Below are 22,750 nucleotides of genomic sequence, written 5' to 3'. Positions count from 1 at the left end.
TCCCCATCTTCAAAAAGGGAGACCCTAGCCTAGTTGAAAATTACAGACCAATCTCCTTATGCTGCGTCACCTATAAAGTCATGGAATCAATTATTAACCAATCCATCATCCTCCACTTAGAGACAAACAACCTACTCTCCAATAAACAATTTGGTTTCAGAAAAAAACTATCCTGTAATCTGCAACTCTTACACTGCAAAAACATATGGACGACACAACTCGATCAGGGCAAAGCAATAGACGCAATCTACATAAACTTCTGTAAAGCCTTTGATTCAGTGGTACACGACAAACTACTCCTAAAAATAAAATCCTATGGTATCTCTGGACAACTGCATAACTGGATAGAAGCATTCCTGGCAAACAGACAACAAATGGTCAAAATTGGGAGCGTCCTATCAAATTCTGTACCTGTCAATAGTGGTATCCCCCAAGGCAGTGTTCTAGGACCAACTCTCTTCATACTCTACATAAATGACCTCTGTGATCATATTAAGAGCAACTGCTTTCTTTTCGCTGATGATGTAAAGCTGTTCAATACCACAGACAATACTGCTACCCTACAAAAAGATCTTGAGTATGTATCAGAATGGTCAAACAAATGGCAACTTCAAATCTCAACAAATAAATGCTCTGTCTTACATATTGGCAAAAAAAATCAGAAAATAAAATACAAGCTGAATAGTCAAGATCTTGTTGATGACCCAAGCTCTGTAAAGGACCTTGGAATACTCACCTCTAATGATCTAAGTGCTAGAGCCCACTGCAACTACATAGCCAAAAAGGCATTAAGAGTTGTTAACCTAATCCTACGTAGCTTTTTCTCTGGTAATATTACACTACTAACTAGAGCATACAAAACATTTGCTAGACCAATACTCAAATACAGCTCATCAGTCTGGAACCCACATTACGTATCTGATATTAGCACAATTGAGAAAGTCCAGAAATATTTCACAAGAAGAGTTCTCCACTCCTCTACTCATTGTAGAATACCTTATGCCACCAGACTTGAAATTCTAGAACTAGAAAACCTTGAATTACGCCGTCTTCGGTCTGATTTAAGTATGGTATATAAAATCACACATTGCAATGTCCTACCTGTCAATGAATACTTCAGCTTCAACCATAACAACACAAGAGCACACAATAGATACAAACTCAAAGTTAACCGCACCAAACTTGATTGCAGGAAATACGACTTCAGCAATAGAGTGGTCAATGTCTGGAATACTCTACCCGACTCTGTGGTTTCTTCCCCAAACCCCAAAAACTTTAACCTTAGACTGTCTACTATTGACCTCACCCCTTTCCTAAGAGGTCTGTAGGGGGCGTGCATAAGCGCACCAACGTGCCTACCATCCCTGTCCTATTGTTTCTCTTATTCTTCTTTTATTTTTCTTATATGTACCCATTTCATGTATTCACAACACTTATACTTATTATCTTGTAAACAATTGGCAAATCAAATAAAAAAATAAAAAAATAATTGGTTTAATATTAATTTAAATGAAAAAGGTATGATAATAGAAAATGCTACTTTGCATATTTTTATTTTGGTTAGCAGATTGTTCAAGAGTTATGGAAAGCTGTCAATGGTATTTTGCAATTACGTAATGCAGTTGCATTCAAGGAAGGATTTTCCAGAAATACCAACATGCATATAATTGTTATTTTCTATTTTAGGATACAATATCTATTATTAGTTTAATTATTCTGAAACATTATAAACAAAAAAGCATTTTATCTTATTTGAATAATTGTGTTCCTTGATGTGAAAGGGACTCTACTTTTTAGAAGCACTCTCTATTTAAATATATGCTTTTTTTTCTCTGCTAGGCAGGAATTTTCAGCATGAATGCATGTGAAGAAGGCTTTGCCACTGGTGGCAGGGATGGCTGCATTCGCCTTTGGGATTTAAATTTTAAACCCATTACTGCGATTGATCTCAGGGAAACCGATCAGGGGTATAAAGGTAAAAAAAAAAAAAGGAAAAAGGGTTATTTAATTACTTTATTTCAGAGATATTTTTTCTTAAATGTGAAGTAGAAAAAAGCAACAACAAAAAATGTTCCTACCTAGTAATGCAGGTCGTGTTCCAAATGAGTAACTTTCAGAGCTGGAGTTGGGCAGCAAAATAGTGGCCCTTTATCATCAATAGGTAGTTCTGCTGGTTGTTCTTTGTACTCTGTTGGTGATAGAAGAATGGTTCCCTGATTATAGTCAACGTGGAGTATGAACATGTAATAATGAAAATCCATATATAATATATAATTTTCCATTTGCCAAGCTGGGAATGCATGCATCTGGAGTAATAATGAGGCTGTGATACATTTCATGCATGAAATGGTTTTGCCACTTGAGTTTAAATCAATGTAGTTATAGTTTTGCTCATATTTTCAATCTGCCTCCTCCTATCCTCCCCCTCTTATGTTCTTTAAAATTATTATACAGCAATACTATTGTTAGTGAGTCATAACAAAACATGCTTACTAATGCTTTTAATCACTGAGAAACTGTGGAAGGATGATAATTGGAATATGAAGAAAATCATGGAACATTCTGTTTGATGGATTATGACATTGGTACAATTAAGCTAATTACATAAGGCAAATCCTCAATAGGATTCTCATTAGAAGTCTGCCAAAATATTTCTACTAGGTTTAGTCTTTTGACAGAAGGCTGCAATAATATACACAATTGTAATGAAATTTGTGTTTAAACAGATATCAAGTACACATCTTTTTATAATTTAACAAGTTACTTGGGGTAAAAACAAACTAATGCAACTTTGCTCAATCATTTTGAGCATATCTCATAAATTTTTTAAAAAAACTTTTTCCTCCTGTAGAACAAGCCATTTAGTAATCCAAGCTGGCTGCCAGTTTACATTCTTTAGCTCAACTTAGATTTCCTTCTTTGCACCTATTGATGCTGCTATATTTTGTTGTACCTTTAATTTCCTCTCTTAGTTTTCTTCTGTTGACTATTGGAACATTTTGCAGACAAATTTTAGAGTCTAAATTAGAGCCTTGGAATGGGAATACCTATACAATCACTTTTGACATATTGTTAAATGAGCAAATTTATTCTCCAAATATGTAGGAATTTAGCTCAAACAAGGCTTCTTAGGTTATACACATACTTACTATTCTTACTTTGGTGTGAATTTGGAAAAAAAGTGCCATGGTTTTAAAAGTTGCATTAACTTTAGTAAGTTCATTCTTTAAAGTAGCACTGTCTTTTCTTCAGGTGTACGGTAGACTGATAAAAGGCAAACTATTTGGATGAAAAGCAAGTTTTGAGACACATGCACTGCTGTAATACTGACTGCTATCTTGAATAGCAATTTTGAGGATCTAATAGTAATTACATTGAGTATGAAACCTATGCTTGAACAATTGTTTTGCTTCTTCCTAGGACTGTCAGTGAGAAGTGTTTGTTGGCGAGGAGATCACATCCTAGTTGGAACACAGGACAGTGAAATTTTTGAAATTGTGGTGCATGAACGCAATAAGCCTTTTCTTATTATGCAAGGACATTGTGAAGGAGAGCTTTGGGCCCTGGCAGTTCATCCTACAAAACCATTAGCTGTAACTGGAAGTGATGATCGATCAGTTAGGTTAGCTCCATGGATTTCTAAAATGATACAGATTCCATAAAGTGTTATTTGAATTCTAAAATGCAAACCAATTATATAAATCATTATACATTATACTGTTATTGTAATGTATTACAAATTACTGCCCAGTAAAATTATTGCTTTATTGTAAAATCAGCTTTTGATGCCACAGTTGGAACCGAATGCTCATAAAATTAGGTGAAATTCATGTAAAGGTTCCTATATTGTACATGTTTAACAGACTGAATCAGATAAAGACGTATGCCGTATTTCTTCCTTTTCTTTCCAATTCATTCCTTATCAGGTTAATTCTTTGCATGAATTGTACCTAGTTGTGCGTTACTTGTAAATGTATTATGCAGCTGGCTGACTAGTAAGTGGAATAATTATATAATTGCTACCTGACATGGCAGATAGATTTTCAATATGTGGTACAAATAACAAACCTGTTAATATAATTTTTATTGCTTTTAAATAATAACAGAAAAGCAAAAAACAAAAGAAACAAAATATAAATACGTACACTATCAAAATATATATATATACAAGTGCTTAAAAATTAGCAAAAAAACTACCACAACAGAAAATAATATAGAGTATGACAGCAAATAGTTGCAAGGACTAATGTTTTTAGAGTGGTAATAATAGTATACCTAATTTGAACTGAGTAAAAATTGATCTGCAGTCAGAAAAAGCAATTAGATAATAACCATACAGCCAGAGAACTATGCAGTACAGCAGGGGTCCCCAACCACCACCACCCGGTCTGGGCGGCAGCCCATTCAGTACCAGTCTGCAGAAGTGGTGGGCGAGTACGTGTGCACACATGCGCGAAGCTACATTTATGAAAGCTGCACACATGTGAAACCATCTCCTCTCCCTCCCACTTCGCCACCACCACCTAAGCTGGCCTGCCAAAATGGAAAGTTGGGGACCTCTGCACTTCAGTGCTCAAATATATTTTGAGATAGTGGGAATAAACTCTCAATATCAGTCTGATTTAGAAGACAAAGAAGAAAAATGATCTGGTAGTAAAGGGAAAATCTGTTCTATTTTCTGCTGTATAGGCAATAATATATTGTTTGCATGAAATACATTTCTTATAGAATATGGAGCCTTATAGATCATGCACTAATTGCACGGTGCAACATGGAAGAACCCATTCGTTGTGCAGCTGTTAGCACTGATGGAATTCATCTTGCTCTTGGAATGAAAGATGGTTCTTTTACAGTACTTCGTGTTAGGTAGGTTATACATTTGGAGCTTTTAACATAAAATAAACTTTGCTTTCCCCAATAAATAGTAATTTTTTACCCCCTGCTGGCTAGCTGCATGACATAAGTAATAAATCCATTATTTTTCATTTGTGCTCGTATGTATGTGTGTGTGTGTGTGTATATATATATATATATATATATATATATATATATATATATATGGATCTTTGGTTATTCGGGTTCTATCCCGCGTAAGATTCAAAGTATCTAGGCAACGCGGGCGAGAGTCCCACTCGCCATCTTCAGGCTGGTGCTTTCGGCTTAGTGCCAGTGCAAGCAGTGTGTGACCGAGCTGCCATCTCTCTCTATATACAAGTGGTGGGGGATGGTGTGCTGGGCTGGTTGGCTGTGCTGCAGCCTCTTGATTGGTTGATGGAGTTGATGTTGGTATAATGGGCTGTGTAATGGCCTTTTGTTGTGGAGATATCCTGGATCTTGTGCTGTCATCTCCTGGGTCGTTAGCCTCTTGTGTTTTAACGGCTTGGGTAATGGGTTGTGTGATGGGCTTGTGAGTTCTTTTGTTGTGGTATCCTGGGTCTTGCGTTGTAATCTCCTGGGTCGTTTGTGTTTTGATCTCTTTCCATTAGCCTCCTGTGTAGTAACAGCTTGGGTAATGGGTTGTGTGATGACCTTGTGAGATTTATTGCTGTGGTATCCTTGGTCTTGTGCTGTGATATCCTGGGTCATTTGCTGTGTTGTGACTTCTTCAGTTCTTGAGGTGTAATTTCTTGAGTTTTCTGATGTGATGTCCTGAGCAGGTGGCTGTGATGTAGCATTTTGGGTTTTTAATATGGCTTTGAGTTTGGGGTCTGGGTCTGTGTTCGTTTGGCTCGAGTTCGTGGTCGTGCCACATCTTCATGGTGGGGGTCAGTTCGCTTCATGTATGGTTCAGAGGAGTTTGAAGTGGGTAGTGATGCAGCTGCAGTGCGGCTTCTGGTCTGTGGTCGTGTCTCATCTTCTGTGTGGGTGTGAGTCTGATTTTTACGTGGAAGTGTGGTGGTGGCATCTTGTGTGGCCCTCATGGGTGTGGGTCTGGTGTCATTTATCATGTTGGGTACTCGCCTGTTCATGAGGGCGGGTTTCCAAATGGCTGGTAAGCGGGAGGTGTCATCTCTTTTATTCATGCTGTGTGGGCGTTTTTCTATCTCTATGGCTTCTCTGATTATTCTGCTGCTGTGGTGTTCAGTTTTGGCGATAGTTCTGGTCTGCTGCTGTGGTGTTCAGTTTTGGCGATAGTTCTGGTTTCTGCTGCTGTGGTGTTCAGTTTTGGCGATAGCAGAATAATCAGAGAAGCCATAGAGATAGAAAAACGCCCACACAGCATGAATAAAAGAGATGACACCTCCCGCTTACCAGCCATTTGGAAACCCGCCCTCATGAACAGACGAGTACCCAACATGATAAATGACACCAGACCCACACCCATGAGGGCCACACAAGATGCCACCACCACACTTCCACGTAAAAATCAGACTCACACCCACACAGAAGATGAGACACGACCACAGACCAGAAGCCGCACTGCAGCTGCATCACTACCCACTTCAAACTCCTCTGAACCATACATGAAGCGAACTGACCCCACCATGAAGATGTGGCACCACCACGAACTCGAGCCAAACGAACACAGACCCAGACCCCAAACTCAAAGCCATATTAAAAACCCAAAATGCTACATCACAGCCACCTGCTCAGGACATCACATCAGAAAACTCAAGAAATTACACCTCAAGAACTGAAGAAGTCACAACACAGCAAATGACCCAGGATATCACAGCACAAGACCAAGGATACCACAGCAATAAATCTCACAAGGTCATCACACAACCCATTACCCAAGCTGTTACTACACAGGAGGCTAATGGAAAAGAGATCAAAACACAAACGACCCAGGAGATTACAACGCAAGACCCAGGATACCACAACAAAAGAACTCACAAGCCCATCACACAACCCATTACCCAAGCCGTTAAAACACAAGAGGCTAACGACCCAGGAGATGACAGCACAAGATCCAGGATATCTCCACAACAAAAGGCCATTACACAGCCCATTATACCAACATCAACTCCATCAACCAATCAAGAGGCTGCAGCACAGCCAACCAGCCCAGCACACCATCCCCCACCACTTGTATATAGAGAGATGGCAGCTCCGGTCACACACTGCTTGCACTGGCACTAAGCCGAAAGCACCAGCCTGAAGATGGCGAGTGGGACCTCGCCAAACGCTGCCTAGATACTTTGAATCTTACGCGGATAGAACCCGAATAACCAAAGATCCACATACAAATACCATGAGAACCTCAGAAAACAAATATATATATATATATATATATATATATATATATATATATATATATATATATATATATATATAAAATATATGTTTCTGAAGTTTTCACGGGTACTTACATGTATGGTAAGCTGAATATATATATATTCAGAAAGTTGTTTTTTGTTGCCTTGATTAGTAAAAAAAAATCTTATTTTTCTGCAAGATCATCACTTTTATGCTTTATTAATCTAATTGTTCCATATATTTTATTTTTAAACTATCCAATCAAAGATGTTAGGTTAAAGTAAGCATGTGTGCACACATGCACACACTGCATGCACACATACGTGAAGAAGTAATCCAGTTCAACAAAAGATATACAATAAAACCAAATAAAATGCAAGGTAAAGACACTATATAAACTAGGCAGCAGCAAGACAAATAATATCTTAGGACAATATGAATTAATACACCATTAATATAGGATTAAAATACTACTAAACACCAGTCAAATCTTTGTGGGGACGGCATTTCAAAAATACTCAGATCAGTAAGTATAGTTGTTTAGAATTCATGGCAGGCTTTTATATTTTTCTACTTGGGTGAAAGGCTTAATGAGAGTTTTATGGGAAATAAGGAACATAAGAATTATTGTACTGGATCATGGACAACTGTTTAATCCAACTTTCTATATTACACGAAGGCCAACTAGAAGTGCAAGGAAGCTCACAAAAGTGGATTGAAAGGTGATATAACCCCTTTCATTGTCACTTCATGAAAGCTAATAATTAAGTCATCCTGCCTATGATTTAGGAAATAACAAAATATCCCAGAAGTCAATGGCAAGCTACTTCCATATTATTGCAATACATAGGTATATCATGAGGTAACAAAAGAGTTTAGCTTCAACAGAGATTAATCTTTTTAAATGTAGCTTTAATCAATATTATCTATTTTCTGTGTTACAGAGATATGACAGAAGTTGTTCACATTAAGGATAGGAAGGAAGCTATTCATGAATTAAAATATTCACTAGATGGAAATTTCCTTGCAGTTGGCTCCAATGACAGCTCTGTTGACATTTATGGTGTTATTCAACGATATAAAAAGGTTGGAGAATGTGTTGGATCCTCAAGTTTTATAACCCATATGGACTGGTCTTTAGACAGTAAATATTTGCAAACCAATGATGGTAGTGGAAAACGTCTTTTTTATAGGATGCCTGGTGAGATATTTTACTACTGTTATATAATCCAAGAGAAAAAGAAGTGAATTGTCTGTGTTGGGCTGCCTAGTGGAATATTCATAGGAACTGTAATGATTATTACAGTTGTAATGATTCTTAAAGTTGTAATGATTATTCCTCTATTCATCAAGCTTAACCTTATTTGAGAATAACAACTATAAAAGCATAAATCACTCCATTTATTGGCTAACTTTATGATTCATAACAGAATAGCTATGTTCAAAAAAGTATGCTAAACTTTAAACATGTATTAACAAAACAAAATTCCTGTGCTTGAACTGAAACTCAAATAAGTTGGAGGTAGCATAAATTTTGGAATATCTTAGGCTACAATATTGCAAAAGTATTTCTTGGGAATAAGCTGTATTGGCATCTACTTCCAATTCAAGTAATATTAAGTTTACACAGTTTTAGTTGTTCTTTCTTCCTGTTTAACAATGTTTTTAATATTCTCAGTATCTTTAACAAATGTGCTATTTACTGTTGTTCCTTTCAGTGTTCTCTTATAAAGAGAAAGAAGATCCTTTTCTCAGCTTGGTTAAAACCTCATTAAGGTTCTTCATGTGAAATAAACCAAGTCTGAAATTCAGAATTTATTTAAAGTAATTATTTTTTTTATAATTGACAAGCATCATTGAGTAAGTATCTCTTTCTATTTAGGGGGAAAAGAAGTTATGAATAAAGAAGAGTTAAAAGGTATCCAGTGGGCTTCATGGACTTCAGTTTCAGGCCTTGAAGTTAACGGAATATGGCCTAAATATTCAGAGATCAATGATATCAATTCTGTTGATGCAAATTTCGTTGGTCAGGTTCTTGTTACAGCTGATGATTATGGAACAGTAAAACTTTTTCGGTATCCATGTATAAGAAAAGGTAACATTTTTTTGTAAAGTAATTTTAATGAAAATAAGTTTTGTAAGGTAGTAAACCAAAGTAGTGTCTTTTCAAGAAATTTAGTTCTAACTAAAAGAAATAAGTGCTTGTGGGAAGGAGGTAGATAAGGCATTGTCATTTGTGTCAGCTGAAACATACATCTATAAAAGATACAGGTTTCACAACATGTTACATCTGGGTGATACTCCTAAACAATTTTCAAACACATTGGATCCAATTGGAGTTTAAAATAAATTTCCTTACAAGGCTCAGAGAGGTTTGGATGCAGCACAGATTCAATCTACCTAATGTAATCTTTGTGGCTCATTTACTAAAGAATTTAATTGTTAAACTAGCCACAGATTGATTGGACATGTGCAAATCTCTCTTGATAATAGGTTGTATCATTTTTAGAGTTCAATTTTTCTTGGGATTCTATTGTATTTATTCATTTAAGTTACTTGCCTCCCCAACTCCAGCGGACTTTATTAACACCATGCATGCTTAAAATGGAAGAAAGAAAAGAGTCTGATTGTTAAGATAGTTTTTTACTCAAATTTAAAGAAACTAAAAGCCAATCCAAAGGTAATAATTCCGTTATAGGTCATGTAACATTAATAAAACTTTGTGAAGAGGGAAAAATATGTCCCTGATGCAGAGACTAGCAATTCTTGTCACACAGAATTTTCAGAGTGGCCAGAGTTTAATTTACTAGTCTCAATTGTGATTGTTAAGTGAAAATTACCCTTACTGTGTTTTGTGGTCTTAAATATCTGGATTATTGCAATGCGCTGTACATGGAGATTCCCTTGAAAAGTATTCACAAGCTTCAACATGTTGGATATTCGACACATGTAACACTACTACTGTGTGAGTTGCATTGGTTGCCAGTATATTTCCAGGTGCAATTCATGGTGCTGGTTATTGGCTTTAAAGCCCTTCATAGCTTGGCATGAGGTTACCTGAGACAACATAATTTCCCAGTTGTTTCTACCCATCTCATTGAATCCAGCAGGTGGACATGTTACAATCCCATCAATCCAGGAATGTTGGCTGGTGGGGACTAGAGATACGTCTTCTCAGACATAGATCTGACTTCTGGAACATTCTTCATTTGCTTGTTTGTTTGTCTGTTTGATTGCTTGCTTGCTATAGCTGCGCATATCAGCAAATGACTCTGAATGGCTTGCAATTCAAAAATACATATTACAATCACCCTTCAGAGATCAGGATGAACCTGGTTTCGCTGACCTTTTGTAAGGCCATGAAGACCTGGTGGTGTGCCCAAGTCTGGGGTCCCAAGTTGGTTAAGAACCCCATTTGAGAAACACTGCATTATATAAATTGTGTGAACTGTACTTCAAAATGTAATGAACCTATATTTTTTAATAGGGGCAAAGTTTAAGAAATACTTTGGCCATTCAGCACATGTGACAAACGTCAGGTGGTCACATGATTATCAATGGGTTATTTCTATTGGTGGAGCAGACCACTCTGTTTTTCAGTGGAAATTTATTCCTGAAAGAAAGTTGAAAGATGCTCTTCACATACCACCACAAGGTGAGTGAATATATACAAATTAATATGATTTCAACAATAATATATAATATTGCTTATAATGATTTTGACATGAATTTCTCTTGAGATGGGCAATATTTCAGCTGTTATTCAGATTTTTTGAGGTTTTACTCCTAAGTTTTGTTCTTTGCTATTTTCTGTATTTGTGTATCATTGGTATTTATTTATATAGACATGTCTTTTGTCTCCCTTCTATAATTGGCTAATAACAAAATATTTTAAAAGTCATATTAAATACCAGGAATAGATTGTAAAAATGAGTATAGTACTAAAATATTCCAGAAAGATATGGAACAATGATTGAAAATGTATCTCATAAATGCTAGATATAGACTTCTGATTTTTATTTCCAGTGAATTGTATTTGATCAAGATTTATTAAAATCTTAAAATCTTTTACAAGTATTCTGGACTGTAATTTGCTATTTCTTTTGATTTCCCACCAGATTAGATGAATCTTATTCCTGTCTTGGTTCTTGTTTTCAACCTTTAGGAAATATAGCTTATCCAGAAAAGAGTGGCTGTGTAGTGGCACTATTATAATGAAATAAGTTTTAAAGACTATCCTTTTAAAGATACTTTAATTGGCCTTTGTTATAAAATACAGAAGCAGTCCATTTTCATCTGTTTAGTACAAGAAATTGTAATATTCTCATCATATTCATAGTCTAAAATGAGGAAAAGTAATCTAATCTAATGGGAAACTATTGAGCAGAGGGATTTTATTAACTATAAGAAGTGCCAGGATTGCCATCATTTATCAATTTATTTTTATTTTATTTATTTATTTTTGTCAATTGCTTACAAGATAATAAGTAAAAACATAGTTATGAATACATGGATACATATAAGAAAAATAAAAAATAAAAGAAACAATAGAACAGGGACGGTAGGTACATTGGTGCGCTTATGCACGCCCCCTACAGACCTCTTAGGAAAGGAGTGAGGTCAATAGTAGACAGTCTAAGGTTAAAGTTTTTGGGGTTTGGGGAAGAAACCACAGAGTCAGGTAGAGTATTCCAGACATTGACCACTCTGTTGCTGAAGTTGTATTTCCTGCAATCAAGTTTGGTGCGATTAACCTTGAGTTTGTATCTATTGTTTGCTCTTGTGTTGTTATGGTTGAAGCTGAAGTATTCATTGACAGGTAGGACATTGCAATGTATGATTTTATATACTATGTTTAGATCAGACCGAAGGCGGCGTAGTTGTAGGTTTTCTAGGTCTAGAATTTCGAGTCTGGTGGCATAAGGTATTCTGCAATGAGTAGTGGAGTGGAGAACTCTTCTTGTGAAATATTTCTGGACTTTCTCAACTGTGTTAATATCAGATACGTAATGTGGGTTCCAGACTGATGAGCTGTATTCGAGTATTGGTCTAGCAAATGTTTTGTATGCTCTAGTTATTAGTGTAATATTACCAGAGAAAAAGCTACGTAAGATTAGGTTAACAACTCTTAACGCCTTTTTGGCTATGTAGTTACAGTGGGCTCTAGCACTTAGATCATTAGAGATGAGTACTCCAAGATCCTTGACAGAGTTTGGATCATCAACAAGATCTTGACTATTCAGCCTGTATTTTATTTTCTGTTTTTTTTTTTTTTTTTTGCCAATATGTAGGACAGAGCATTTATTTGTTGAGATTTGAAGTTGCCATTTGCTTGACCATTCTGATACATAGTCAAGGTCTTTTTGAAGGGTAGCAGTATTGTCTGTGGTGTTGAATAGCTTTAAATCATCAGCGAAGAGAACGCAGTTGCTCTTGATATGATCACAGAGGTCATTTATGTAGAATATGAAAAGAGTTGGTCCTAGAACACTGTCTTGGGTACCACTGTTGACAGGTACAGAATTTGATAGGACGCTCCCAATTTTGGCCATTTGTTGTCTATTTGACAGGAATGCTTCTATCCAGTTATGCAGGTGTCCAGAGATACCATAAGATTTTAGTTTTAGGAGTAGTTTGTTGTGTACCAGAAGTCTATGTAAATTGCGTCTGTTGCTTTGCCCTGATCAAGTTGTATAGTCCATATGTTTTTGCAGTTTCCACCATGTTTCCACCATGTGATTTTGAGTTTCCACCATGTTTCCACCATGTGATTTTGATTTCGCAATCTTATCATTTAGTGACGGAAATTCTGGCCCCAGTTGCTGTTGTATCTTGTTCATAATTGTTCCTGCTGGGTTGCAACTTAATTCTGATACTGACAGAAAACTTTGGTGACTTAATTATGGTCAGCAGTTTTGCCAAGCATGTATAGATATTGATAACTGTCAAGGGTGAGCTCTTCTTCTGAAATGAGAATAGTAATAAAAGGAACATTTAGATTTGAGGGTTATGTATCATTTGTAACATTTAAACATTTATTTGTATTATAGAAAGCATGATTGACTCTAATAGTGAAGAATCAGATTCTGATCAATCTGATGTTCCAGAGCTGGACTCTGAAATTGAGCAAGAGACTCAGATCACTTATCGACGACAGGTATTATCCTATACATTTAGGAATGGACTAGAAACCCCCTAGATTGATTCTGCTTATCCTAATAATCTTGGATGCACCTAAAATATTAATGCCACAATTATGCTTGAGTTATTTTTCTGTCATGGAATCAACTGTCTACCTATATAGTCTGTATAGTCTGAGGAGAGATGGGGTGGAATATGGAAAAGAAGTTAATTTTGGAGATGTTGGGCATTAGATTTTCTTACTACTTACCATATGTTAATAACCAAATGTCGCTCAGCATGAGACATACAAAGCAAGATTCTGCTAAGCCATGAAAAAGGAAGAAGGGTCCTATTTAAAATGCAGAAGGTATAGCATTGTCATATTGGCAGTGGTTAATCAACTGCTTTAAATGGCTTTGTCTTAGCATGCAATAAAAGTTCTTATCTAGCTATGTCATATTGAGTCCTATGGAGCTTCTTCCAGATTCAAGACAATTAAAGGTAGGTCCCCTGAAGTAGTGTGTCACTGGATAAACGTTTTGCTATCATCACAAATGGATTTTTTAAAATGGAAAAATACATTTGCTACATACAGCTAGGTCATTATTTAAATGCATCCCAATTATTGACTTTTAAAAGTAATTTCAGCTCTTTCCCCAAATATTTAATATTAATATTTATTTATTTCTTTGTTTTTAATTCCACCTTTATTATTTTTATAAATAATAACTCAGGCCATGGACATGTATAATGTTCCTTCCTCCTATTTTCCCCATAACAAACCTATGAGATGGATTGGACTGAAATAATGATTGCCCCAAAGTCATCCAGTCAATTTTCATGCCTAAGATGGAACTAGGACCTTTCCACTAGTTTAATATCTTCATTTTCAGTTCTTGAGCAGATTGTTGTGGTTTGACCCTCATATTATATTTGATCTTAAGCTCAGGAGTTTTTTTTTATGCTATTGACTTTCATTACTGGGACTTGCAAACCATTTGCATTTTCAGCTTTCACAGTAATTACTTAGAATTCTTTATTCTAATAATTTATTTAATTGGAATAGCTTTTTAACGATGTTGCAACTATGTCCAATATATGATGTTCATATAGAAAACTTCTACTCCTTTAGAGTGATTGGTTTTTCAAATATGCACAATAACAGAAAATCTTTGTATTCTCTGTTAAGGTTTACAAAGAAGATCTACCTCAGCTTAAAGAGCAATGCAAAGAAAAACGAAAAACTGCAGCCTCAAAAAGAAGAGAGAGGTCTCCGATCAATAGTATAAGATTGCATTTTGTTCACGGGTGTGTAAATCTTTTCTTTTTCCTTTCCTTTTGTCTTTTCTATGTTTTCTTTTCTTTTCTTTCCTAAAAGGAAATCATACATATTATGTATTTATCCAGATTTGGACTCTCAAGGATGAATTCTACAACTGGCCGTTCTATTTTGTTTTTAATTAAAACCAGCTTCATGGGTTTATTTTGAATGAAATTATAGTACTGGGAGAAAGTAATGGTTTTCCTGAATATAAGTTCTCAGGTTTCATCTATATGTTTCTTCCTATGCATACCCAATATAACAATATGAAGGAAGCTTATATGAATCATTAGGCAAATGTATTGTGTTCTCATGTTTCTTCTACAAAATAATAGGTTTTTTTAATATATGAGTTATTGTTAAAAACAGGTCAAGATAGTGAATGTTGTCCTAATAGTTGATGGGAAGTAGGCCTAAGTTGAACGCTGTAACTTAGCTAATCTTTTTAAACAGGGCAAACAATTCAAAGGGAAATTACTGATATTTGTTATTCTCTGAGACATACCCAATTTGGCATGTAGGAGTTAGGGGCGCAGTGACTCAGCGGTTAATGATGCTGAGCTTAGAGAGCTGACAGCCCTAGTTCAAGACCTGAGCTCTGTGCCCCAGAAAGAAACACCAGATTCATAGGGAAACCTTTAGTTTTTGTATATAGGAGTGTGCTTTCACCCACTTTATTATATGGATTGGGATAAGCCAGGAGAAATGTGTGATAAAACAAAAAAGAAATATGGTCAAAATGAATGGTAGATAAATGAAAGATAAATCATTATGGACCGCATACAAAAATTGGAGTGTTATGAAAAAAGAAAGAACAGTTTGAGGGAAAGAAGAAAACTGGGAAAGCTGTCTTTGGATGAAGTTGATGAGATCTTCAAAAAGAAAGAGGGAAGAAGCTTAGTGAACAAAAGACAAGGTATGAACCCAGTGAAAGCAAAAATAGGGATAGAAAGGTATGAATAATATTGGTACAAATTAAGTTTAGTTAAATTTCCTTTTCTTCTCTCTTCTCTCCTACTTCTGATTATTTTTTTGCGTTTAAATACAATGTGGCTTATGTTGAAGAGGAATAGCACTCTCTATGTATATATGTATTGTATTAAAATTCATGTTACTTTAATTTCATGTTGTTTTATTAGTTACAGAGGCTATGACTGTCGGAGTAATTTATTTTACACTCAGACTGGAGAAATTGTGTACCATGTTGCAGCAGTGGGTATAGTATACAATCGGCAGCAAAACACACAGCGCTTTTATTTGGGTCATGATGATGATATCCTATGCCTTGCTATTCACCCTCTAAAGGACTATGTGGCCACAGGCCAGGTAGGATGTATGGAAGAACTAGAGATCTAAAGTTGTTATTTCAGTCCAGTCAGGCTATAAAGGATATTTAATATTCCTGTCAATATTCTTCTGCTGTAGAAAATATGTTTGGGCTTGTTATGCTACACGAAAAAATAATAATAAACATGACTCTCTTGGATGATTCTTGGGCTATGTAAGAATAGATGTGTCTGGAAATCAGAAGCATATTTTTCCTGTAAAGGGAAATGTTCTGTGTATGTTTGGGAGCTTTTCCACTGCATGCTTTATGCTGAAAAACACTAAAGCAGCTGGATACACAGAACTTCATAAAATACATGGATGCACCCATGCTTGATTAGAACCAGTAGGTTGAATTGCATAAATGAGAGTGATTGGATCAAAGGAGGTAAAAGATAACATCTACAGTACATCTTGATCCTGATGTAAATGATGAAGTTTATATAGTGGCATCATATGTTCTTATATAACAATGCCATTTACATTATTATGTGCTGAAAGTGTCACAATTTTAATATTATTTTGTCTTGGATGCCTATAATCAAATGGAGTAATTTCTGTTTTATAAACAATTGTTAGAAATGGTTAATTTAGTGGTTGTTTAACACAATACACCTTACAAAGTTTATTTTCAAAATTGTACAACAATAATTTATAATGACAGACAGAATCATCCCAAGAAAATACAGTGCTGTGTGTTAGCTAAGTGAACATTTGCTTACTTATTAGCACAATTTATCTATTACCTTATTACAAATAGACTCTAAACACATGATGATGTAAAAATAATAATCATAAGAATACAGAATGCAAGAATTAATGCCAGAGTTATGGCCCCATATTAATAGAATAGAATAGAATAGAATAGAATAGAATAGAATAGAATAGAATAGAATAGAATAGAATTCTTTATTGGCCAAGTGTGATTGGACACACAAGGAATTTGTCTTAGTGCAAATGCTCTCAGTGTATATAAAAGAAAAGATACATTTGTCAAGTATCATAAGGTACAACACTTAATAATAGTCATAGGGTACAATAAGCAATCAAATCATACTAGGAAACAGTCAATAATTAGACTCAAAAGGCCTTCTTGAACAGCCAAGTTTTGGAAGTTTTCTGAAGGACATGGAAATAGGAGTAAAATACTGTAATACAAATGGCTGGCATGGTTAGGAATTGGGTATAATTAAAAAAACAACCTAGTAAGTTAGTAAGTATATGTTTTCAATCTCTTATATAAGGTTGGCCGGGATTGCTCAACCCATGTTTGGGATACAGACACAATCAAACCACTGTCGGTATTAAAGGGCTATCACCAGTTTGGTGTTTGTGCTGTTGATTTTTCAGGTATGTATGGTTATCATATTTTTGTGAAAGTGTAGGCTACATAAATGTGATTTATTTTGTTAATACTAAGGGAGGATGTGTATTTGATGGTGTGTGAAGGAGAGATATTATTAGAATGTTGTCTTTTGTATCTCTGTAGTCATTGGATTCTGTTCAGCAATCTTATAATGAAATTAGTTTCCCACTGCCTATCCTTATGATGCCCATCTCTTCTAAAATGTGGGTGTTTGATGGCTGAAGGAACGGAATCTCCAATCCTCAAGTGGAGACAATTGCCTGCATAGAAACTAATTGGGGCAGATGTAGATGTACTGGTCTTAAGTTGGTTAAATGTTGAAAATAAGTTAACGACCATAATAGTTGAGAATGATGAATGAGCCAATGCCAATGAAAAAGCATTGAAGTATAATAAAAGCATAAGTTCTGTCATATATTTCACCACATGATTTTTTTTTAAATTTTTAATTAGTTTGAAAAAGTATATCTCTAAGGCATCCAGAAAGTATCCATGATATCAATCACTCTGAGACATTTCTCTCCAATTGATTTATTTAGAAACAGATCTGGCATGTCAAAGGCAATTTCCCAAGTGAAATTATTTTTGCGCGTTACACAGAACCCACCTTCTCTCCTCCCTTCTCTCCTCCCACTTCTACACTTCATAAATCACGAGAACCAATTAACTGCCACTGGAATTTCTTAATACGACATACAGAATAACCTTGAACTTTTCTACTCCTCCAACTCTCTTAAAAAAATGTGGCAGCTGAATTTTAAAGCTGACAATATCTTTTAAAAACAAGCATATGGTTGAATTAAAGAAATAATTAGACTTCTAAACTGTATCTTTAAAGTAAGTGTTACAGATCTAGCTCACAGATCAGAAATGCCTGCCTTAAATTTCATCAGTTATTATGTGAGGTATTCTTCAAAATGTTTACATTTACATTCCTTAAATATTGGTTTGTTAGGTGCAGCACAAAGCCTATAATATCATAACACGTTTTGAAATGTGATTTTTGTTTTTGCTACTCAATATTTATCTATTTTTATTGAGTTTTTTGTATGTTGCAATGATATTAGCCATCTTTGACACATAGTACTATTGAAATGTCTATGAGGTTCAGGAAATTTGGTAAATAAGCTACATTTGCCTGAGAAATACAGTATATGCATTTTAATAGCAGACTATGGTTATTATTAAGTTACTAAAAGTATACAGAGGTAAATCTGAAAAATCAAGCAGCCTGTATGTAAATGACACTGACCTTTTAGGCCTTGAAATAATATAGAATGATTGGGGGGGGGAGTGCATATTTGGAGTCAAATAGCAATGATATACAAATATATGACAATGAGATATAAAAAGTGCCCCCCCCCGGTATTTATTGCCATAATTTGTAAATATTGCTGTTAATGAAACAATGCTTTATACTTTGTTTTATAGCTGATGGCAAACGTTTAGCTTCAGTTGGAATAGATGACAATCACACTGTTGTTCTTTGGGATTGGAGAAAAGGAGATAAGCTTTCAGCAGTAAGGTAAAAAAAAGTCACCCAGTTGTTTTATTATAATCATGTGTTATGATTATATTGAAATCATAGTAAAAAACAGGACATTTGTGGCCTTGTTTGTATTGATACCTAATGTGCAATGGACTGTCAAATTTCTTGGGTGGATGTGGATGAATTGTACAAATTATATCCAATCTGCTTTATTGTGTTTATATTACTAGGCCTTACATATACTGTACATTAGGTCCATTTATAAAAATTCAGTAAGATAAAAGGAAGATGGTATAGAGCAGTGATGGCTAACCTTTTCCACATTGCGTGCAAAGTGAAACCCATGATGCAATGCGCGTGCAACCCCCCCCGCTCCCCCGTGCATGCGCATGCGACCCTCTGCATGTGTGCCTTCGCGCATGTGCATGCAGTCTCCTGCGCATGCGTATCCCCCACGCATGGGTGGCAGATACCTGACAATCAGCTGGCAGATCAGCTGGCAGATACCTGACAATCAGCTGGCTGGCGAGGGCCGTGCGTGCCTGTGCATTGGGGCTCTTCCGGGCGACCTCTTGCATGCTGACAGAAATGGCTCTGCGTGCCACTTTCAGCACGCGTGCCATAGGTCCACCATCATGGGTATAGAGCCTATTATGATTAATCATTAGTATGTTGATCAGAGATTTTGAAGATCAGTAATTTTTATTTGCTGATTAAGGTGCATAAGTCACAGTTTACTGCAATTGGGATTTTAAAAAAAATAGAAGATGTTTTCAGTCTTTTAAAAAATGTTATTGTGTTAGAATGATGAGGGACCAACATAATAAGGAAATGTGAAAAAGGTATATTGAAGATATTATACCACAGCAGGAAGAATTTTACATTGGAGATAATTATGCAAAAATCTATATTTTTTTAATTTTGTCATTGCAGAAAGTAAAATGGAGAATGTCAAATTCTAACTTTGAAAGATAAATGGACAATTCAACTACTAATCTTAAAACAAAATTTGGATTTTTATATTGCTATTTGAATATAAATAATGGTTCAAGTTGTTTTTTTGTGAAAGTTTTGTTGTATGGAGAAAATATTTTCCCACATGAAAGTGAAAATACTTTAAAATTTCTTTTAGGGGGAGTAAAGACAAGATCTTTGTTGTTAAAATTAACCCCTTTATGCCTGATAAACTAATTACAGCTGGAATTAAACACATAAAATTTTGGCGAAGAGCAGGTAAGGCAATATTTTTAAAATTACTTTGAGTAATTATAAAGTTACTTCAACCATATTTTATTTTCCCCTTTTATGTGACACTGTAGTTTACAGGGGTGTGAGAGTAAATGAAGCTAAACCCAATAGTAATTTGTTACTTTAGCTTTTTAACATAATTTGCTTTTAAGATAACAGATGACCCTATGATATATTCTGTAATTAATAAAAGAAAGAAAAAATTAAAGTAGTTGTGTTTTACCTTTAAAACAGTTCTGTGCTCATTTAGAAACACATGTTCAAGGTCAAATATAATAATTTGGTTTTATTTGAATTTAAGGAGGTGGATTAATTGGAAAAAAAGGTTATGTGGGTCCAGTGGGAAAAATTGATACAATGATGTGTGCAGTTTATGGCTGGACAGAAGAAATGGCATTCTCTGGAACTGCAACTGGAGATGTGTGTATATGGAGAGATATTTTCCTTGTCAAAACAGTGAAAGCACATGATGGCCCATTGTTCAGCATGCATGCATTAGAAAAAGTGAGTAACTTATCATTGAATATAAATTGATTTTATTTCATTCAAGCCCAGAAGTTAGATGCCTAAAGGATTTGGCAAGCTCACTATTTTTCATCTTTTTCTTCCTTAACTCAAAAAGTGTATAACAAAGATTATAATTATGCATATAATCAACAGTGCACACATTACAAATCAAATTAAAATCAAATCAAACCAAACCAAACCTTTATTGTCAATGCTCAACATGTGTACAATGAAATTGAATGAGCCTCCCTTGGTGCAGCCTCTCCCAAAACATTATATTACACGATATGAACATGTTGCACGTTGCGCTGGCTCTGCTCCACAGAAGCAGCCAGGATATTCCTCATTGTGTTTTGGCTTACTCTTAGTCTCTTGTAATCTCTTCTTCTCCAATCTCTCCACCCTGTGGTGAGGTGGGGAAAGAGTGGAAAATGGGTCTATCACAGGAGAGATTGCATAAAGAGATTTCTATTTTTAAATTTCCTCCCCTCCTCATCTCTCTGCTCTGGGTGGTGGTGGTGGACAACCAATCTTTTTAGAATCCACCCTTTCTCATTCAAAACCATCACTGTCTTGGCCCTTTTAGTCTTTTCTTCATCACTAGATGCACTTTTGTTTGAAGTCAAGGGCATTCACTATAAGCACAATAACATTTTAAGCACAAGTAGCCTCGCACACACAAACACAACAAAGTTCACAAGCCATCTTGCTTGGATGATGCTCATTGTGAAACTGTGTCACCATCATTCAGGGTCAATGTAGCATGAAACAACCACATTTTAATAATATAAATTTGTGATCTGTGCTTCAGAAACACAAATTTATGAATATGAATGACATGTGTAAAGTTAGTTAATTAAAATTGCTGCAGAAATATTACTTAGGGTTGCGTCAATGGAATAAAATATAAATGAGTATAATAACATAGAAATAACTTCTCAATGTGATTTAGAATCAAGAGATATAGAATATGTTTTATATTCTCTTTCTCTTTAGGGATTTGTAACTGGGGCAAAAGATGGAATTGTTGCTCTTTGGGATGATAGCTTTGAACGGTGTCTGAAAACATATGCCATCAAACGAACTGCATTAGCCCCAGGCTCCAAAGGTAAGTTTGAAGTTGAAGTTTTCTTAGATTATTATACTAGAAATGTATTTTCTATTGTTTTAAAATAATGATCTTTTGGGGAGCTGATTCATCTCAATCAATTTTGTGATCTGATTCAGCTGAAAAATTTTGAAGAGTTTGAAAGCAGGGAAGAGCAACAGGTGGAACTTCTGAGTAGTTGAGAGCTTTTCATGTAATTCCCATAATGTGCTATATCTGTTTTTGGGCAGTAAAAGGTTTTATATTAGAACTGAATTTTACTATGTAATTTGAGGTGAATAAAACAATTCAGAGATTAGCAGAAACCTATTGTTATACAGGTGAAATTCGAAAAATTAGAATATTGTGTAAAAGTTCATATATTTCAGTAATGCAACTTAAAAGGTGAAACTAATATATGAGATAGACTCATTACATGCAAAGCAAGATAGTTCAAGCTGTGATGTGTTATAATTGAGATGATTATGGCTTACAGCTCATGAAAACCCCAAATCCACAATCTCAGAAAATTAGAATATTATATGCAATCAATAAAACAAGGATTGTACATAGAATAATATTGGACCTCTGAAAAGTATAAGCATGCAGATGTACTCAGTACTTGGTTTGGGCCCCTTTTGCAGCAATAACTGCCTCAATGCGACATGGCATGGAAGCTATCAGCCTGTGGCACTGCTGAGGTGTTATGGAAGACCAGGATGCTTCAATAGCGGCCTTCAGCTCTTCTGCATTGTTCGGTCTCATGTCTCTCATCTTTCTCTTGGCAATGCCCCATAGATTCTCTATGGGGTTCAGGTCAGGCGAGTTTGCTGGCCAATCAAGCACAGTAATCCCACGGTCATTGAACCAGGTTTGGATGCTTTTGGCAGTGTGGGCAGGTACCAAGTCCTGCTGGAAAATGAAATCAGCATCCTCATAAAGCTCGTCTGTGGAAGGAAGCATGAAGTGCTCCAAAATCTCTTGGTAGATGGCTGCGTTGACCCTGGACTTAATGAAGCACAGTGGACCAACACCAGCAGATGACATGGCTCCCCAAATCAACACAGACTGTGGAAACTTTAC

General features: G+C 35.6%; 1 protein-coding gene across 4 annotated transcripts in view; it reads left to right on the top strand.

Annotated features, from left to right (window-relative positions):
• EML5 (EMAP like 5) overlaps positions 1-22,750 on the top strand; it is a 103,246-nt gene that overhangs the window by 27,805 nt on the left and 52,691 nt on the right. For all 4 annotated transcript variants that reach the window (XR_015746819.1, XM_026679164.2, XM_087952051.1 and 1 more), the window contains exons 6-19: positions 1,840-1,975; positions 3,421-3,622; positions 4,729-4,866; positions 8,145-8,401; positions 9,083-9,295; positions 10,688-10,855; positions 13,251-13,357; positions 14,513-14,631; positions 15,784-15,970; positions 17,215-17,320; positions 18,768-18,861; positions 19,958-20,058; positions 20,375-20,577; positions 21,577-21,688. Coding sequence is in view for 3 of the 4 variants with exons in the window: in XM_026679164.2 (XP_026534949.1) it covers positions 1,840-1,975; positions 3,421-3,622; positions 4,729-4,866; positions 8,145-8,401; positions 9,083-9,295; positions 10,688-10,855; positions 13,251-13,357; positions 14,513-14,631; positions 15,784-15,970; positions 17,215-17,320; positions 18,768-18,861; positions 19,958-20,058; positions 20,375-20,577; positions 21,577-21,688 (2,143 nt within the window). In the remaining variant the exon portion in view is untranslated. The remainder of the gene's footprint in view (positions 1-1,839; positions 1,976-3,420; positions 3,623-4,728; positions 4,867-8,144; positions 8,402-9,082; positions 9,296-10,687; positions 10,856-13,250; positions 13,358-14,512; positions 14,632-15,783; positions 15,971-17,214; positions 17,321-18,767; positions 18,862-19,957; positions 20,059-20,374; positions 20,578-21,576; positions 21,689-22,750) is intronic.

Source organism: Notechis scutatus, chromosome 1, assembly GCF_049901735.1.
Source record: "Notechis scutatus isolate UNSWTSFEM ecotype Mainland chromosome 1, rNotScu1.2, whole genome shotgun sequence".
Classification (NCBI taxonomy): domain Eukaryota; kingdom Metazoa; phylum Chordata; class Lepidosauria; order Squamata; family Elapidae; genus Notechis; species Notechis scutatus.
This window is presented reverse-complemented; position numbering and strand designations above follow the sequence as displayed.